The sequence below is a fragment of the Poecilia latipinna genome, unplaced genomic scaffold (assembly GCF_001443285.1).
Source record: "Poecilia latipinna isolate Pla-1442-1.1 unplaced genomic scaffold, P_latipinna-1.0 Scaffold2062, whole genome shotgun sequence".
NCBI lineage: Eukaryota > Metazoa > Chordata > Actinopteri > Cyprinodontiformes > Poeciliidae > Poecilia > Poecilia latipinna.
In genome coordinates this window covers 58,113-74,245 of record NW_015114678.1, presented here as the reverse complement: position 1 = coordinate 74,245, position 16,133 = coordinate 58,113, and the positions used below count along the sequence as shown (strand labels likewise).

The 16,133-nt window shown below is 40.0% G+C and overlaps 2 protein-coding genes across 3 annotated transcripts; one reads left to right on the top strand and one right to left on the bottom strand.

The window, feature by feature from the left end:
• Positions 1–665: 665 nt before the first annotated feature.
• On the bottom strand, positions 666–8,154 carry LOC106936015 (zinc finger and BTB domain-containing protein 48-like). Of its 2 annotated transcripts, XM_015016784.1 has the most exons (12): positions 8,065–8,154; positions 6,033–6,726; positions 4,912–4,993; positions 4,677–4,818; positions 4,499–4,604; positions 4,330–4,422; positions 4,170–4,256; positions 3,742–3,896; positions 3,516–3,652; positions 2,629–2,793; positions 2,445–2,533; positions 666–1,628 (listed from the first exon to the last, which is right to left on the bottom strand). In XM_015016784.1, exons 2-12 carry the CDS (start codon positions 6,711–6,713, stop codon positions 1,275–1,277), a joined length of 2,091 nt encoding a protein of 696 aa, XP_014872270.1. In that variant the 5' UTR covers positions 6,714–6,726; positions 8,065–8,154; the 3' UTR covers positions 666–1,274. The 2 variants fall into 2 exon arrangements, with proteins under 2 accessions (XP_014872270.1, XP_014872269.1); XM_015016783.1 differs by having other exon boundaries at positions 4,677–4,993.
• On the top strand, positions 8,087–15,529 carry LOC106936016 (polynucleotide 5'-hydroxyl-kinase NOL9-like). The gene is made up of 13 exons (XM_015016786.1): positions 8,087–8,694; positions 9,705–10,221; positions 10,310–10,520; positions 11,134–11,264; positions 11,374–11,509; positions 11,949–12,045; positions 12,160–12,257; positions 13,665–13,832; positions 13,913–14,165; positions 14,246–14,360; positions 14,565–14,739; positions 14,858–14,991; positions 15,080–15,529. Exons 2-13 carry the CDS (start codon positions 9,760–9,762, stop codon positions 15,197–15,199), a joined length of 2,100 nt encoding a protein of 699 aa, XP_014872272.1. The 5' UTR covers positions 8,087–8,694; positions 9,705–9,759; the 3' UTR covers positions 15,200–15,529.
• The last annotated feature ends 604 nt before the right edge of the window (positions 15,530–16,133 follow it).

The window sequence follows — 16,133 nt, the reverse complement described above, 5'->3', positions numbered from 1 at the left end:
TAAATGTTTACATTCCCTAACTTCTCTTAAGTTTCACAACAGACTTGCATTTCTTCTGTTTAGTGTGAGAAATGAAGATTTGAGTTATGGTCTGAAGGACTCCAGCTTGCAGTGTTTACTTTTTATTTAGTTGGTCTGAATCTAGTTTCTTGGTTGCACATCAATCTTTCAATGCTCCAGTTGAATTGTGCACGAAGAACTTTCCTTAACCAAATATATATATTTATAATTATCTGGTTTCTGTGCTTATTTATGCATCTAGCTGTGTTGTGCTGGCTTGTAATGTGTTTCCAGCAACGTTGACTGGAAGTGCAAAAGAATCTCAGCTTGAAAAAATGTTTTTGCTTTAAAATATGTAGTTTTTGAAGTGTTTTAGTGTTGTAAAAGCAGTTTCTTAGTTCTCATACAGTTTTGTGAAGTTGAACCAGTGTTGTAAATACAGCATATTTAAATATATATTTATTGTGTCTGTGTTACTTGTAAAATTCTAATTTACATTAAGATATGCGTTCTGTTCTGTAAAAACCTCTTGGGTTTTAACGGACCAGTTGGGTTTATACTGAGAATTTCTCACATGTAGATTATTTACTCTTTGGGTGGCCTACTAAGGAAGTTCGTTGTGTATTTTTAAGGGGCATCAGAGTAAAGGGAGCTGAACACAAACGCACACCACACTTTTAATTTTATTTTGAAAAAAAAAAGACACCATAAATCATCTTCCTTCCTTGTCACAATTGTTTCACTTTGCATTGATATCACACAAAAACATTGAAATTGAATCAATACAATTAAAGGAGTTGTATGTATTTTCCTTTAGATGGAAAACACTTATTCATAAGCAAAAAACATTTTGAAGACTTGATCGAATAGTTAAATACTAAAACCGAGTTAGTAAGAGAAAAACCACCTGCCTTGCTGTTATGATGATCTCTGGGGTTTTATTATTAGAAAAGTCATTTTCACACAAGTCCATGATACATTTAAACTATATTATTATTTTCTTTTATGTGGAATTTAATTGTTTTAATGTAAATAACACTTAAAAAAAACATGTCTGCTCAACGGTACATCCATGATGATTTACATCCATTGTAACTGAAGTCATGATGCTTAAGCCTGAAAATATTGTAGGCTTTGCCAACAACCTGGTTATGCATGCAGTTCTTTGATTTTACTGAACAAATTCTGGTTTAAGGCTCATATCCCCTTTCATTATATTTTACATGGCATTTAAACCTTTACAACACTCAGTCTGGCTGAGTATGTTAGCAGAGCTATTCCTCCATGTCCACTGTGGACTCAAACGTGTCGCTGACTAGCTGAGTTTGGTGAAGCTCAGTGAAAGTCTCCCCCGTCTCACTGCGCTCCCTCTCCTCATTAGACGTCGCCTCCTCCATCACGGCATCCTGAGAGTTTCCGACGCCTGGAGACGAGTCATCGTTGGCGGCTTGCTGGCTGGCGGCCGGCTCTGGGCTGCACTTGGCGACCTGAGCCTTGGTAGATTGAGTGGCTTCACTCTCATCAGGATTTTCGTCGATTTCCTGCACGATGAGGTTTCTCAGCTTCCTCTGCCTGGGATTGTAGTTCTCTGTGCGTTTGTGGATCTGAACGTGTCGTCGTAGATGTGCCTGCAGGATGGGAGATGTTGAACAATTGGTTCAGGTGAACTTTACTGTGTTGAAAAACCAGGCCAGAAGTAAGGTGTTACTTTATCTGGAGGTAAAGGAGTGTTTTCTGGCTTCAGAGCCTGCCAGGCATTTCCAATTTTGATTTTTTTCTCTCAAATCTTTATTTAGACCCTCATCAAGTATTTAAAATCCACATTCAGTGTGAAGTTTTGCTTTTTACAGCGCAGAGAAGAGATCTTGATAAATCTTTTGCTAAAGTTAGATATCTGATCAGTAAATAATAATCTGAATGTTTACAAGTAGTTGACTACAGGTTAATAATTCATTCTATTAATGACTATCATTCGATTTTCAGGTTTGTTATTTTGAGAAGAAATTAATTTTTTGAGTGTAGATCTCATTTTAATTCTGTTAAAATTTTCTGTTAAAATATCAGACTTTTTCAGACTCAAATTTGCAGTCATTCATATTCATTGTAAGGAAAGAAGGAAGGAAGGAAAGAAGAAGGAAAGAAAGAACACAAGGAAGGGAGGAAAAAATAAACAAGAAAGGAAAAAAAGAAGAAGGAAAAATAAATCATTTGATGTTGCTAATGGAAGAAAATCTGGAAATAAAACTTTTTCCACATTTAGTGCAGGCTGTAGGAACTCTGTAAAGTTATTGAATGCTACGTTAGTTTTATATGTTCTGTTAATCTATTTCTCTCCTCCACAGCTCACCACTGTAGTTTTCTTTACTTTTAAATGTAAACCTCCCATCTGTGTTATTATGTCCACCGAACAGCCGTGTCTCTCTGAGTTTAATCTACAAGCCGACCTGTCGGGTGAACTTGTAGCCGCAGTCGGTGCATTCAAACTTCCTCATGCCTCTGTGGCGCTGCAGGTGAACACGTAGCTGCTCCTGCGCTGAAATAGAGTGAGAGGAAAGAAAGAACAACAGTTGCCACTTTTTTTAATGATACTCATTTCCTGAATAAGATTGATGAGGATGTGTGCTCTACCTTTGAATGTTTTGTTACACATGTAACAGCAGTGCGGCCGCCCCTCCTCATGCTTGCTGGCCTTGTGGCGGAGCAAAGCGCCTTTCTCGGTGAAGCGCCAATCGCAGATGTCACAGCCGTAGGGTCGCTCGCCGGTGTGTGTACGGTGGTGCTTATCCAGACTCGCTGGTGTTAAAACACACACATTATCACTCAGGCTTTATTTATGAAGGAATTTGCCAGTTTCACCATGTCTAAATTCATCTAAAGCAGGGGTCCCCAAACTTTTTCCTGCGAGGGCCACATAAGTGTTCCCTTTTGTGGTTGGGGGCCGGTCTGTCGAGGGGGGGGGGGGGGGGCAGGATTACGGTCGACGACATATTCGCGTTTTTAGATCGGTTTTTACCCACAATGCAAATGGAAAAAACCGTCAGCGAAACGGTGACTGGGACTAGTATATATTCCATTGAGGAAAAGTAAGTTTCACATTTGCTCAAAAGCCCCCTGGTGGTTGAAGAAAAATCCCCATATAAACCGGAAAAGACAATATATGAAAAAAAAACACTGAATGCTCTCTGGTATGAGGAGGCGGGCCGGATCCGGTATTGTTCAGGGGGCCGGACCAAATGAGGTGGTGGGCCGGATCCGGCCCGTGGGCCGTAGTTTGGGGACCCCTGATCTAAAGCTTTTGTTTTATGGAGCAACTGGAAGCCTTCCTTGTCATCATCCTAATCTTTAACTCCCTCCAAAGATTGTATCAGAGATTCACAAGTAGAACTCTGTAGATGTATCATATCTCTGAGCTAATTTCTAACTTTAAAGACAGGAAGAACAACTGCTTAGTCGTTCCTGTCACTTCTCACTGCATCTGTAGCTTTCAGTAAAGATGGCGGCTGTGCAGCCCTGACCTTGCGTCCTGAAAGTTTTCCCACAAAGGTGACACTGGTAAGGTCTCTCGCCGCTGTGCACACGGAGATGCATGTTGAGGTTGTTCTTCTGGGAGAAGGCGTGGCCACATATGTTACACACAAAGGGACGCTCGTTCCTGTGAAGCAGATCAAGGACGACGATGAACGGAGAAGTTTTGGTCTCTGGTAAAAAATGGGTGGCTGGTAAAAGCTGCAGCGTTTCTACCTGTGAATGGCTTTGATGTGCATCTGCAGGCCATTTCGACTGGAAGCTCGATGGCCGCACTCCTCACACACAAATGGCTTTTCACCTCGATGCTTGGCCGCTTCGTGGACGCGCAGCTCAGTCCGAGTTAGGAAGGTTTTGGGGCACTGTGGACACTAAACACATCGTTTTATGCTGTTAGTGTGCTGCTTTTATTCCCTGGACAATTTTGTAGACAACATGCAAATGATGGTATGATTAAGAAAAGAGTTCTTAGGAAAGCTTGTAACTGCTGTTGTTTAGTTATTTACTTTTAAAGCAAAGTTGTATAGTTTGGATCACAGAACCTTCATCACTCCATTCCAAGTACTCAGTTTTACCGTTCTAATCAAATACAAAGTTTACCAGTTTACTGGTTTAAGGTGACGTATCACAAGGTCTATACTCACTGCATGTGGTTTGGGATGTCCATGGACCTTCATCAGGTGCATCGTCAAGTTCTTCTTGTACATGAACTGTTCGTTACATGTTGAACACTTAAAAAAAAAAAAGAAAACCACCGTAATAAAAATCCTGCTTTATTATGCAACTTGTATACGTAAACGGCACCTTGTGTGGCATCTCTCCTGTGTGGGAGACGACATGCACTCGCAGCTCTTCCTTCGTGTTGAAGCTCAAGGAGCATGTGGAGCAGATGTATGTCTGAAATGACAGAATCAGAAACGGTGACACAAATACGACCAGAACCGCCCTGAAAAGGCTCTCTGTGTTCACTCACTGACACTCTAGCGCAGCCTCTGCTCTCGTGCACGGACAGATTCTCCTTCCTGAAGTACCTCTTTCCACACTTAGAACAAGCAAAGGGTTTCTCCCCTGTATGCCTCCTGCAGGATACAGAAGTGAGAGTCTATTCTCTCGACAGGACTCCCTGGAGAATAAACATATTCACTTTGTACCTGTTGTGGACTTTGAGGTAATATTTGCTTTTAAAGGATTTCAGGCAGACAGGGCACTTAGCTGAGCCTTTGTTGGAGCTCTCCTCTACGCCATCATTGCTCTTGCTGTTGTTTGTTTTACTCTGGAGTTTCCGTTTCTGCGCTGCAGATGAAGGCGGCGTTGCAGAGCCGGACTCAGCCGGAGGTAAATACTCTTCATCTGTGTCATCAATGATACCTTCGAGTTCATCATCACCTGCCTCCTCCGCCTCGGCTGCAGTTCCATCTGCTTCCTGGCCATCACTGCCAGGATCTGTGTCGATTTTCACCTCTACTACCTGCAATCAAATCAACAAATCAGACGCAGCTAAATATTTAGGTTCAGTAAATGCATGCATGTGATGGATATTTTTATAGAGTTTGTGGCATTACAGATGTATTCAATGTATTTAACTGGGATATTATGTGATGCAGCGAGTGAAGTGAAAGGAAATGATGCATGGTTTTCAACTTTGTTTGAAAATAAAAATGTGAATTGTGCAGCTTGGACCAGGTAAGACACTTAGGGGAAATGAGTGGAGCTAAATACTTAGCAATCCTAATAAAGAGCCTGTTAAAGGCTGCAAAAAATTGAGACCTTCAGCAGTAAGAATGACCCTAAACTATGGCTGGGCAATATGGCTTACAGATAAAATCTCCAATTTTTATGACTCTATATTCAATTTCTAATTTTAAACAGTTTTTCCTTAAAAAGTACAAATGAAAATAAATGTTACAAATTGGCTTTTGTTTCAATCATTCCCTCTGTGAGTTGACCTGAATTCAAAATCAAAATAAATTGGAGCTATAAAACATGCTTGTCAAAAAACATGGTAGTTCCTGAGTGGGCTAACATCTCTCTCAACTATGGAAACCCAAGGATTGTATTCTTAGGGAAAAAAATCCAGATTTTCCAAAAATGTAGTGTTCAAAAACAGAAAATTTGATTAATCTATACAATTGTTTAATCACCAAGCCCAATCTAAACATACAGCAAGAGCAACAATGGAACCGTTTAGATCAAAGCATATTCAGGCATTGGAATGGCCAAGTCAAAGTCCAGACATGTACCCAGTGGAGATTTACAGATCCAACCTCACTGATATAGAGCAATGTAGCAAAGAATTATGAGCAGATATTAAAGTTTCTAGATGCCCAAAACTGATGGACACATTTAAGCGCCGTAGCTGGTTCTGCTGCAAAGTTTTGACTAAAGAGGGAAGAATACAAACGGAAGGCTCACTTTAAAAATGTTTTTTGTGCAAAAAAAAAAAAAAAAGAAACCCATGTATCCTTTTCCTTCCACTTCAGAGTCGTGTGTATGTTTATGTACTGTACCTCAGACTCAGCAGCTGGTTGATCTGATTTTACATTTTCAGCAACACCTTCAGACGTCTCCTTCTCCACAGGAGTGAGACCAGCTTTGGGATCCAACGTGGGGCTGGCATCAGCGGTCACCAGCCTCTTAGGGCCCTTCACTACTCGACCAGAGCGTGTGGTGGTGGTGGTTGTGGGAGCAGCAGCAGCATCCACTAAGCTAAAACTGCCTGCAGAACTGGACTCTTCTGCCAGGACCATCAGAGAGTTCTCCTCCTTGACAGCATCTGTCTGACCTTTTTTGGGTCGACCTCTTTTCCGCTTCAACGGGACGGGGTTTCCGGAGTTTACTTGGAACTGCTGACAGAGGGCGAGGGCTTCAGGCACACATAGGCTGGTTGCTGCTTGCTGGACCTTCTGCAGGTTGTCTACTTCCAGCTTCAGCTCTCCACTGTAGACAAAGCTCAGAAGCAGCTCCAGGCCGTCGCTGGGGCAACCCTGCAGGTCAAACTCTGTGTGTTGAGTGGGGTTTGAGATGGACACTTCAAACAGATCACTGAAGCAGGCGAGGACGTTGCAGTGAGCCTGGTAAAGCACCCCATCTCCCAAGTTAAGCACAGCATCACAGAATCTCCCTGCTGCCCTCTGCTGGTTCAGGGAGGAAAGGACGCGATGAGCATGACTGGTTTGGGCACCAGGCATCCTCTCTGCTTCGCTGCAACCACAAGAGGATAAACGTTTAACATGTGGTATCATCATTACTGCAACCCAATGTTACAGTTCTTTACTTATACTGATATAGGATGGCATTTTATAAAGCAACAATCAAATCAAGAGATTTAATCCATCAACTTAATAATTTTCTACATTAGATAATTTCTGAAACAATATTGTTTTGGTTAATCCCTAAAAACATCATTTTCCATATCATACTGTAAGTAAAACATTTGCAATAACTTGTTTGTTTCTTCACTTTTCAATTTACAATGTACACAAATGGCAGGGAAATAAAATTTTTGAGAATATTACACCTACAGTGCCTTGTACAAATATTCATAAGCAATGAATTTTTACCATTTTTTCTAATTTGAAAACCCTCAAACTGTAAAGTTTTCCTATTGTAATTGCACGTGATAAACCAACATAAACTACTTTTAGTTCCACTCCAGTCCTCAAGGGCTGCTGTCCTGCAGTTTTTAGATGTGTCAGAGGTACAAAACACTGGAATGAAATGGCTAATTATTCTATTCAGGTGTGGTGCAGCAGAGGCACATCTAAAAGTTGCAGGGCAGTGGACCCCCAGGACTGGAGTTTGACACCTTGCTATAGGTGAATTTTGCTTTACAAATCTAATTTTATTGTACATGCAGGTCAAAAGGTTCCAATACTGGTCTGTCTGACTAGAGAGTTTTCTGTCACATGTTTTTATTATTGCATGGCTTGTGGGAAAAGGCTCATGGTGCTTGTTATGGCTAGATTTGTGGAATGTACTACTACTATCAATTGTAATGTCGACAGATTCTCTGCAAATACATTTAATTGTACGGTACATACAGAGTTACTATGTCTCTCTTGGATTTATTTAAATGCACCGATATAAAGAAAACTGAATACACAAACACTTTTTATATTTTTAACTATATAAATAATAAAAACCATGTTTATTTTTCCTTCAACACAGTAAGTCACCACTCTGTGTTGACGTATCACATAAAATCCCAACAAAATACGTTAAAATTTGTGGTAATAATGTGAGAAAATGTGGAAAAGTTCAGGAGCCATAAACATTTTGGGCACTGTGCTTTCTGTACTGCTAATATATTTTTGAACCCACTGCATATATTTCCAAATTAATATATTTGTAAAAATGCACATTGAAAATTATTGTTGTGATTTAACATTACATATGAATTACTAATAACTAAATAGTATCCTACACGTCAAAGCACTCATATAGTCTATCAACTGGCTAGTATTCAGCAGTGGAGTTGCTTAGGAATAAATAGACACCCTTCCCAAACTGCGCACCTCCACGTTTATTTCTAGCACATACCTTTAAAGACGCTCCCTTAGCGCGTAACGCCTCAAACTGCGAGAACCGGACGCCTGTATCTGCAGGACGACATTTTTAGCCAGTTTTAGTCAGAAGCCTCTGTTATGCGGCATATATAATGCGGACAGCTAAGCGAAACAGAAAAACGTAGCTACATTAACCTTCTTTTCTATACTCGCAGGCCCTAAATGTAAAAGGAAGAGGATGTGACGCCGTTTAACTCCGGGAAAGTTTTTTATTGCTTAGATTACATATTATAAAAAAAAACCTCATCCAAAAGGCGTTCATTGCGATTCATGCTTCTATAGAGAATCTCATTTTAGCTCATGAGAACGCGCAATTAATCTATTTTTCCGTTTATCACTTTTTATTTTCAAATGAAAACACTCCTAGAAAGTTTTTGACGGCCATATTCGACGTTAATCGCTTCGTTGCCTGACAACCAATCACAACAGCGCGTTGATGTAGTGTGGGACATTCACACACGCAAGTTAGCCAGCTAGCGGCGGCTAAATAGCATAACTCCTGCCCCTTAGTTTATTTACGTTTATGTTTTATAAACTTTGTCTATTTAGCAGGCGTGAGAGGTGTTTTTGTCATAGCTTGGCATCGTTTTCACCGTAGTGGGTGGTAAGTTAATCTTTTTTTTTTTTTTTTTTTTTTTTTTTTGGAAAGCTTTAGCTTCAGGCTAATGCTACTGTGCACTGGTTGTGCTCCGTTAATGTTAGTAACTATTAATTCACAGCAAATTTAAAATATAGGATGTTTAGTGGATGCATAGCTCTTTTATTTGAACATTTTTATGTTAAAAACTAGCTCAATTACGGTTAAGTGTGATTATCTTGCCTCCTTAAATGTTTTGCAACTTGAAGCTAGCTGAGGCTAACTTGCTCTGATAGTAAGATTTGTAACAAGGTTGACAACTTTATCATTTGCAGTAACTTCGGGCTCTTTCTGGGATCAGTTATAAAAAAATATGTTAGATAAATAAAACCAAGTCCGAATAGGAGCACTCTGAGAATAATAAATGGCACACATAGTTGCCATGTTTAAGGTGGCTGAAAGATTCACAAACTCAACACAGATTCAGAAGCTCATGAAAACCGGTTTTAGCCGCCCGTGATCTTTGTCTATATTTTGTTTATTTTTAAAACAACTTTAGAAAGGTTGTATGATTAAAAAAAATCATTTAAAACTGATGAAGTGTTAGGAAACTTATATTTTGGAGTAACTTATTGCTCTCCATTTACTGTAAAGTTGTGACAGAGAATAACACGGCTTAGTTTAAAATATTCTTATTTAATATATATTTCTCCTTTTATTACCAGCATAATTGCCAAACATCAACTTAAATAATGATTTTAAAATCTTGAACCTTATATTCTAAATAGTCATGTGCTCAATCTGTTTGTTTGATTTTATATATAAAAAAGTAAAACAAAGATTGCTACTGTCCAGCATGGCCAACAGCAGTATGCAAAATATTTTTTCTTGAATGCATTATAAAGAATGAGATTTATATAAGCAGAATTGGTAATGTTGGAAAAAAAAATGTGACTCACTCCAGAAGAATTAGTGCGACAACTGTTTTTTAAAATATGATTTTTCACTAAGTAGCTTCTCTATCTCTTTACTTTCAGGCTCTCTGCTTTGAATTGCCTCTGTAAAACATTACTGTATGTTTATTACAAGATCATGAAGGTGAACAAAAACATCCAGGTAAAAGGTAAACCTCAAAAATGGAAAGATGTGAGGAGCAAACGGTGCAGATCCTCCGTCAAATCCTCAGATCTTAATTCTAGTGCTGTCGTGGTCAAGATGGTAAAGGAGCACCAGGCATCTACGAAGAAAAAACCCTCTGTAAAGAGGCTAAAAAATAAACCAAAAACTGTCCATGAAAAGAAGAAAAACTTTCCATTTGGATTTAAGAAACATGAGTTTCAAACTAATGGGTGCTCAACATCTGCCTTGGATGACGAAATAGAAGACCTTCCAGACTTTACGGAGGGTTCTGAGTCGATTCATATAAATGGTATGGAAACTTCAGAAGAGTCAGAGGAAGTTCCAGGGAGCAGACTGGAGGGGGAGGCTCTTCATCACTGTGCACAAAGAGGCATCCAGCAAAACCGTGCAGTGTTGGTCATGCAGAAAAATCAGGTATGCTTCACCAAAAAAATCCCTAATTAATTTATAGGTACAACTCAAAAAACTTCTGTATTTAAGCATCCTGTTGACCTTCTTGCAGACGCTGTGCTTCCGTGGAAAATGCATTGTGACCTGTTTGTACGGTCGTGTTGAAGTGATGGGATTTACTATTGATGAGGGTCAGAAGTCGTACCCCCTGTTTTCCCCAGCTTCACACTGCCCGCTCACGCTCAGAGCACTGGGACACACTGATTACGTCAGAGATGACAGAACAGAGGCTTCCAACATCCTTGAAGATTATCTTTCAGCAGGTAAACTGCAGGTCTCCTGTGAGAATAAGCTAGCGTTTAGAAAAACGAAAGATGAACCCGTCAGAATTTCCAGTCTCTGGTTTGACCTCAATAAAGAATTTCTGTTGTTTACCTTTTAAAACCAATTTTGATTTCTCTTTTGGAATTACAAAAGAAGAAGATATAACAATATTGTTTTTTTGTTGTTGTTTTAAATCTATTAAAGTTGCAGCTTTAATAAATAATAAAAATAGCTAACTTGGAGTCTTCTTGTCTTAACAGCATCCAGATCAAACAGTATTGTTTTCAGCTCATAGTAGAACTTGTGTACAGTGCGTTCGTTGACAGAAACACAGTTGGATTCTTGAGCTTCTGACTTGTCAGTTGCTGGTCAGACTCAAAATCTGCTGATTCTGGTCAAAAGTAGATTTCCTGCTGCATCTGAAAGTGGGGATTTTCGTCATGAGTATCAGCGCTGTTGATTTTCCTGAAACGGTTGGGCCGTTTAAAGCTGTTTCTCCCTAGGCGAGGCGGGTTTATTCATATAGCACATTTTCAGCAAGAGGAAAACTGAAAGTACCTTACATGATTATGCCCTAAGCCATTTGAACAGTTTTTTTCTTCTTTTTTGCAGCATCACGGAAGAAATTGGTAAAAAAGGTAACGCCAACATCATCCATCATCCTCCTGGATCCTTTAGATACTCCTCTGACACGCTTTCTGTCGAGCTTTACACACCTTAGTGAACTGTTCAGTCCCCCTGTGGTAAGCTAGTGGATATTTTTATTTCTTATTTTATGAGATCATGTAGACTTTTGGGCATGTTAGAAAAAGTTTGATATAACTAATGATTCTCTTTCCTGTGGATTTGCAGAGTGAACTAATGTCGACTGTTCTTGATACCCCACTGAACGGTCTGGGCGTGATTCCACTTGCCAGCAACATCGAGGGACTGAAAATATCCAGGAGCTGCAGAGATGCTCTCAGCACAGTTATCAATGCTTGCAAAGGTGAGCATCTACATGTGTTGGATCTGTGTCTGACCTGGTCCTTTTGGACTTTCAGACACAGAACACAAATGCTCTCTGAGAAATCTGTTAAATTTTGTTGCAGCTGAAGGTTAAGTTTGTTTGAAAAACTCTTCACACTCATTTAAAAAATATTTATCTCACCTTGGAGATGCATTTTTTTCAGATTCCTACTTTTCTTGAGAAAATGTTGAGTTTTTGCTCAATTTTTCACTGTATTCTCTTTGTTTTGCCTTGTTTTATGCATTTTGCCTCTAACTGTATCTCTTTAGATGCAAAAACTTCACAGGTGATGAGTTAATACACACATTTAGATTTTGACTGTAAAAGTTCAAATTTTAATGTGATTATGTGTATTTATGTAATAAATAATGAGCTTCATTATGATCATGTCTTCTTTTTATTTTGGTTTGTTGTTAAGGAGATATAGACGGTTGTGCTGTTATTCTTGTGTATGGGGTCAAGAATGTGGGCAAGTCAACATTTATCCGGATCCTCATCAATACGTTACTGAATCAGTGAGTTCACACAACTCATGCTCAACTTTTTACGTCTGATAATTTCTATTTAAAGGTTTACTGTGTTTATAACATTGAAATCAGAAGATGACTGTCATGTCATGTTAATTACAGTACTTCCAATGTGGACTACTTGGAAGGAGATCTTGGTCAAACAGAGTTCACCCCTCCTGGTTGTCTGTGTTTGTCGACTGTCAAAGAGCCACTTCTGGGTAAGATTTTCTTTTCTCCACTATCTCTTTTTGCTTGAATTAATTTTTGATTATTCTTTGTGTTCCTCTTTACTGATTTTCAACATTAAACAATGTAATTTAGCCATAAAAATCACCTAACTCAAGGACCACAGGACCTAGCAACAAATCTATTTCCAATAATGTAAATTAGAGCACTCTGGCTGTGATGCATTTGGCTTCCTAAATTCTGCTGAAGTCCAAAGTAAGAGCTTCAGTGCACAGCCAACATGCCTCAACGAAAAGTGCAGAAAATTTAAGATATGTATATTTGGAGATTTTCCAGTGTAAATGGAAGATCCAGGCTCTTTTCCTGTATCAGAACATTTTCTGGGTTCAGTCTTGAGGCAGCCATGTTGAAGCATCTTCCTCACTGTTTCGGACGTGCATTTTGGATCCCGTTTTAGGCATTCATGACAAGTCTAGACCTGGGAAATGTTGCTTTGATTCTAGAATAGAACCCAGTTCTACCACTTAAACTTTGGAAAACATCCAGTTGCTTATCTCCTAAATTTACCACTGAAACCTTAGAGGACTTCTGTCACTTTTTGGGATGAATGTCTGCCTTTTATAATCAGAATTTTTCTTCTTTTTTTTTGTTAAATGGCTGATTTTGCAGGCTGATTTTTTTTTTTTTTTTTTTTTTTGCCTCCCTCACGTCCCGTGTTTTCTCTTTTTACTATTTCCTCTGGCGCCTGTCGGGCTGTGAGGCCTCAGAACAACTATCTCCCCTCTCCCGCTCCCTCCCCCTTGCATTGTTGCGTGATGCATGGTTGTAACTGAAACTGCAATTTCATTGTCTTTGTGACAATGACAATAAATTCTTCTGATTTTACGATTTCAGGGATTATCTTACAATAAATATGGTAAATTCACCCATTCTTCATAGAAAGGTTGTCTTTTCCACATTAGAGAATATTCAAGTTGTACCTTGTAACTAGGATAAATTTTTATTTTATTTTATTTTTTATTTTTTTGGTGTTATTGTACTCTTCTATGGCCACATAATCTTTTATTTACCTCCTTTATTGACTCAGATGAATTTTTTTTTTTTGTTTTGTTTTGTTTCATTAATTAATTTATTAAATGTTTAAAAACTTGCCACACACTTACTGCCCCTGCGGAAAACTGGAAGTTAATCAAACCCAATGAACATTTAGTCTGGTTCATTAGGACCAAGACTACCAGGCTTTAATTTTTTTTTATTTTTTTGTCTTATTTGTACTTTAAAAAGTCTTACAAAAAAGCCACCAATGCAATATGTAGCCAACTGAGAAATGAAAACCAGTACGTGTGCGAATGAAACCGTTTCCAATATGGATAAAAAATGTCTGTCCAGGGCTAATAATCAAGGAGGGACTTGTGAACTCACCTCCTGCTTCTTTCCAGGTCCTCCATTCACACACCAAGTCACCCCAGACCACATGATCTACTACGGTCAGTCTTCATGCGAGACGGACTTAGACGGATACCTCGAGTCTCTGAAGTCCTTATGGCGCAGGCGTCCACAGAGCAGAGAAATACCCGTCATAATTAACACCATGGGCTGGGTCAAAGGTCAGTTCAGGCTCCTCACCATACTGACAACGAAACACTGTTAAGTTCTCGAGCCACATTAAAACCACGTGTGTTTGCAGGATTTGGGTTCCAACTGCTGGTGGACCTGATCCGCTTCCTGCCCGTCACTCACGTCGTCCAGCTCAGCCATGGAGTCTCCACCCAGTGTTCTTCCCTCACGCCGGACTTTCTGAGGACGGCACAGGGTTATCAGACGCACCCGACCACTCAGACCGCCCTGGACGAGTTCACGGAGAGCCACTGCCCCCCCAAAACGTACACACACCTCCACGTACAGTCAGAGTTTGAAGGCGTGGCACGCCAAGGGACGGCGTAAGTACAATATAAATTCTACACGGAGCGACTGGGGGACATGTCGAGGCGGCTCAGTAACCTCTCGATGTATTTTACAGAACACACCAGAGGTCGAATGAGCACAGAGAGTTGTTGTTGCTGGGTTACCTGAGTCAGCTGCAATCTGATGACTCTGGACCAGTTAGACCACTGCACACCCTCACCCCATACCAGGTAAATTATTAGAGATGCACCAGTCCTTTAATAGCAGTGTTGATCTGTCTGATTTTGGACACATGACTTAAATTTACAATATTTTACAATGTCATAAAGATCAGATCAGTTTGTCTTGCGCATCACAATAACGATGAAAGGTTTTATTTCCTTTTTACCATTTTTGTTTGTAGATGCTAAACACAGTTGTTGACTCTCCTGCAGGTACCTAACACAGCAGTGGCTTTGGGTGTTATCCACTGTGAGGTGGCACCCTCTCACATGTTTTACGCCGTCAACGCCAGTCTGGTGGGACTCTGCTGCTTGGCAGAGAAAGTAACAAGCAAAGGAGGGCCCGTCATCCTGTCCCAGGCGACGCTTTGCCCATGTGTGGGGTTCGGTATGTTTTCTATCTTGACTTTTTACATTCGATGTCATTTGGGCCTTCTTGATTTTGACAAATCAATAGAAGTTGAAGGCTTAGGTTGTGAGTTGAATGTCTGTGTCATATCTTCCAGGTGTTCTTCGAGGTATTGACACGGCACGAGGTCTGTACTTCTTGCTGACTCCTGTAGATCCCTCCGTCCTCAGAAAGGTCAACTGCCTCCTCTTGGGGGCGATTTCTTTGCCTTCGTGCATCCTAACTGAACAGGTCTGCTGCCGGTTCATTCAGCGTACTTATCAAAGTAATGCATGCGTGTCTGTATTTGTTTTAACTGATGAGTGTTTCTCAATTTCAGCCCGGCTTTGAGAGCGAGATGCCATATGTCACTGCAGACTACAGCTTCGATCTGACTGGTGCAGGGAAGATACGAGTCTTCAAGGGCCTGATGAGGCCCAGTCTGATGGGAGTGAAGTGACCTGACATAATCAGTTTATTAGCCTTTACATTTCTTGACTTGTCTTGAATCAGACTGGTCGTCGCTGAGCTGTGAATGTGCAGAACTGAAGTTGAGTTGCCCTGCAGGAGGCGTTCACTGCAATCTTTTATAGTGAACATTATCTCTGGCAAATTCAGGTGCTTGGATAACAGACTTACAGTTGTCTACTGTACCTCTGGAAAGGAGTTATAAGCTGCTGCGTATCTCATGGACACTGATGTATAACATGATACCTTCTTTTAGTTTTTGTTTGTCACATTCCTGATCTTAAAAACCTGCCACATAATAAACAAAAAATACACTTTCTGCTGAGACTTCGTCCCTATTATTTTTGGATCAGTCATCCAACTTGTTAGAAGTGATCATATTTTATAGTTAAAACCAGATATTTCTGTACAGTGTATCAAAACACACATTTTCTCTGTCTCATATCAAACAGACAAAATATTTCCTATTTTAAGTCACATAGGATTACCAAACCGGTTAGATACCAGAATGATCAGAGGTTCTTTCTTATTGATGCCACCCATTTTCCGAAATGTACCAGTCCCTCCTGCAGCACATCTGCCCCGCAACATGATGCTGCCACCTCCATATTTCACAGTTGGGGAGGTGTTTTAAGTCTTGCGAGATTTGCAAATCACTGAATTTCGACATGGGAAAATAGGAACTCCCAAGCGAGACGCAGTTATTCTCACTTCTTCCTGAAGGGGGCAGCAGATATTTTGGTTTTGTTTTGTTGCTTTTAAACTGCAGCATACGTTAACTGACTCAAACTAGGCCTGAAGGGCAGGAAAGCCTCAAGAAAAGGAGTTGAGACGCCATTCTGAAATATTAATGTAGAATAGTCCTGCATGGTCCTTTTTAGGAGGAAGCTGAGACTTTTATTTTGTTGTCTTGAAAATAACTGATG

Bases quoted from the DNA above. Each gene is read 5' to 3' on its own strand.
- LOC106936015 (XM_015016783.1), bottom strand. From the start codon at position 6,713: ATGCCTGGTGCCCAAACCAGTCATGCTCATCGCGTCCTTTCCTCCCTG. The intron at 4,423-4,498 runs GTGAGTGAACAC...CTGTCATTTCAG, and splicing joins GAGGCTGCGCTAGAGTGTCA to ACATACATCTGCTCCACATG. The intron at 2,534-2,628 runs GTAGAGCACACA...ACTCTATTTCAG, and splicing joins GTGTAACAAAACATTCAAAG to CGCAGGAGCAGCTACGTGTT.
- LOC106936016 (XM_015016786.1), top strand. From the start codon at position 9,760: ATGAAGGTGAACAAAAACATCCAGGTAAAAGGTAAACCTCAAAAATGG. The intron at 12,258-13,664 runs GTAAGATTTTCT...GCTTCTTTCCAG, and splicing joins TGTCAAAGAGCCACTTCTGG to GTCCTCCATTCACACACCAA. The intron at 14,740-14,857 runs GTATGTTTTCTA...CATATCTTCCAG, and splicing joins TTGCCCATGTGTGGGGTTCG to GTGTTCTTCGAGGTATTGAC.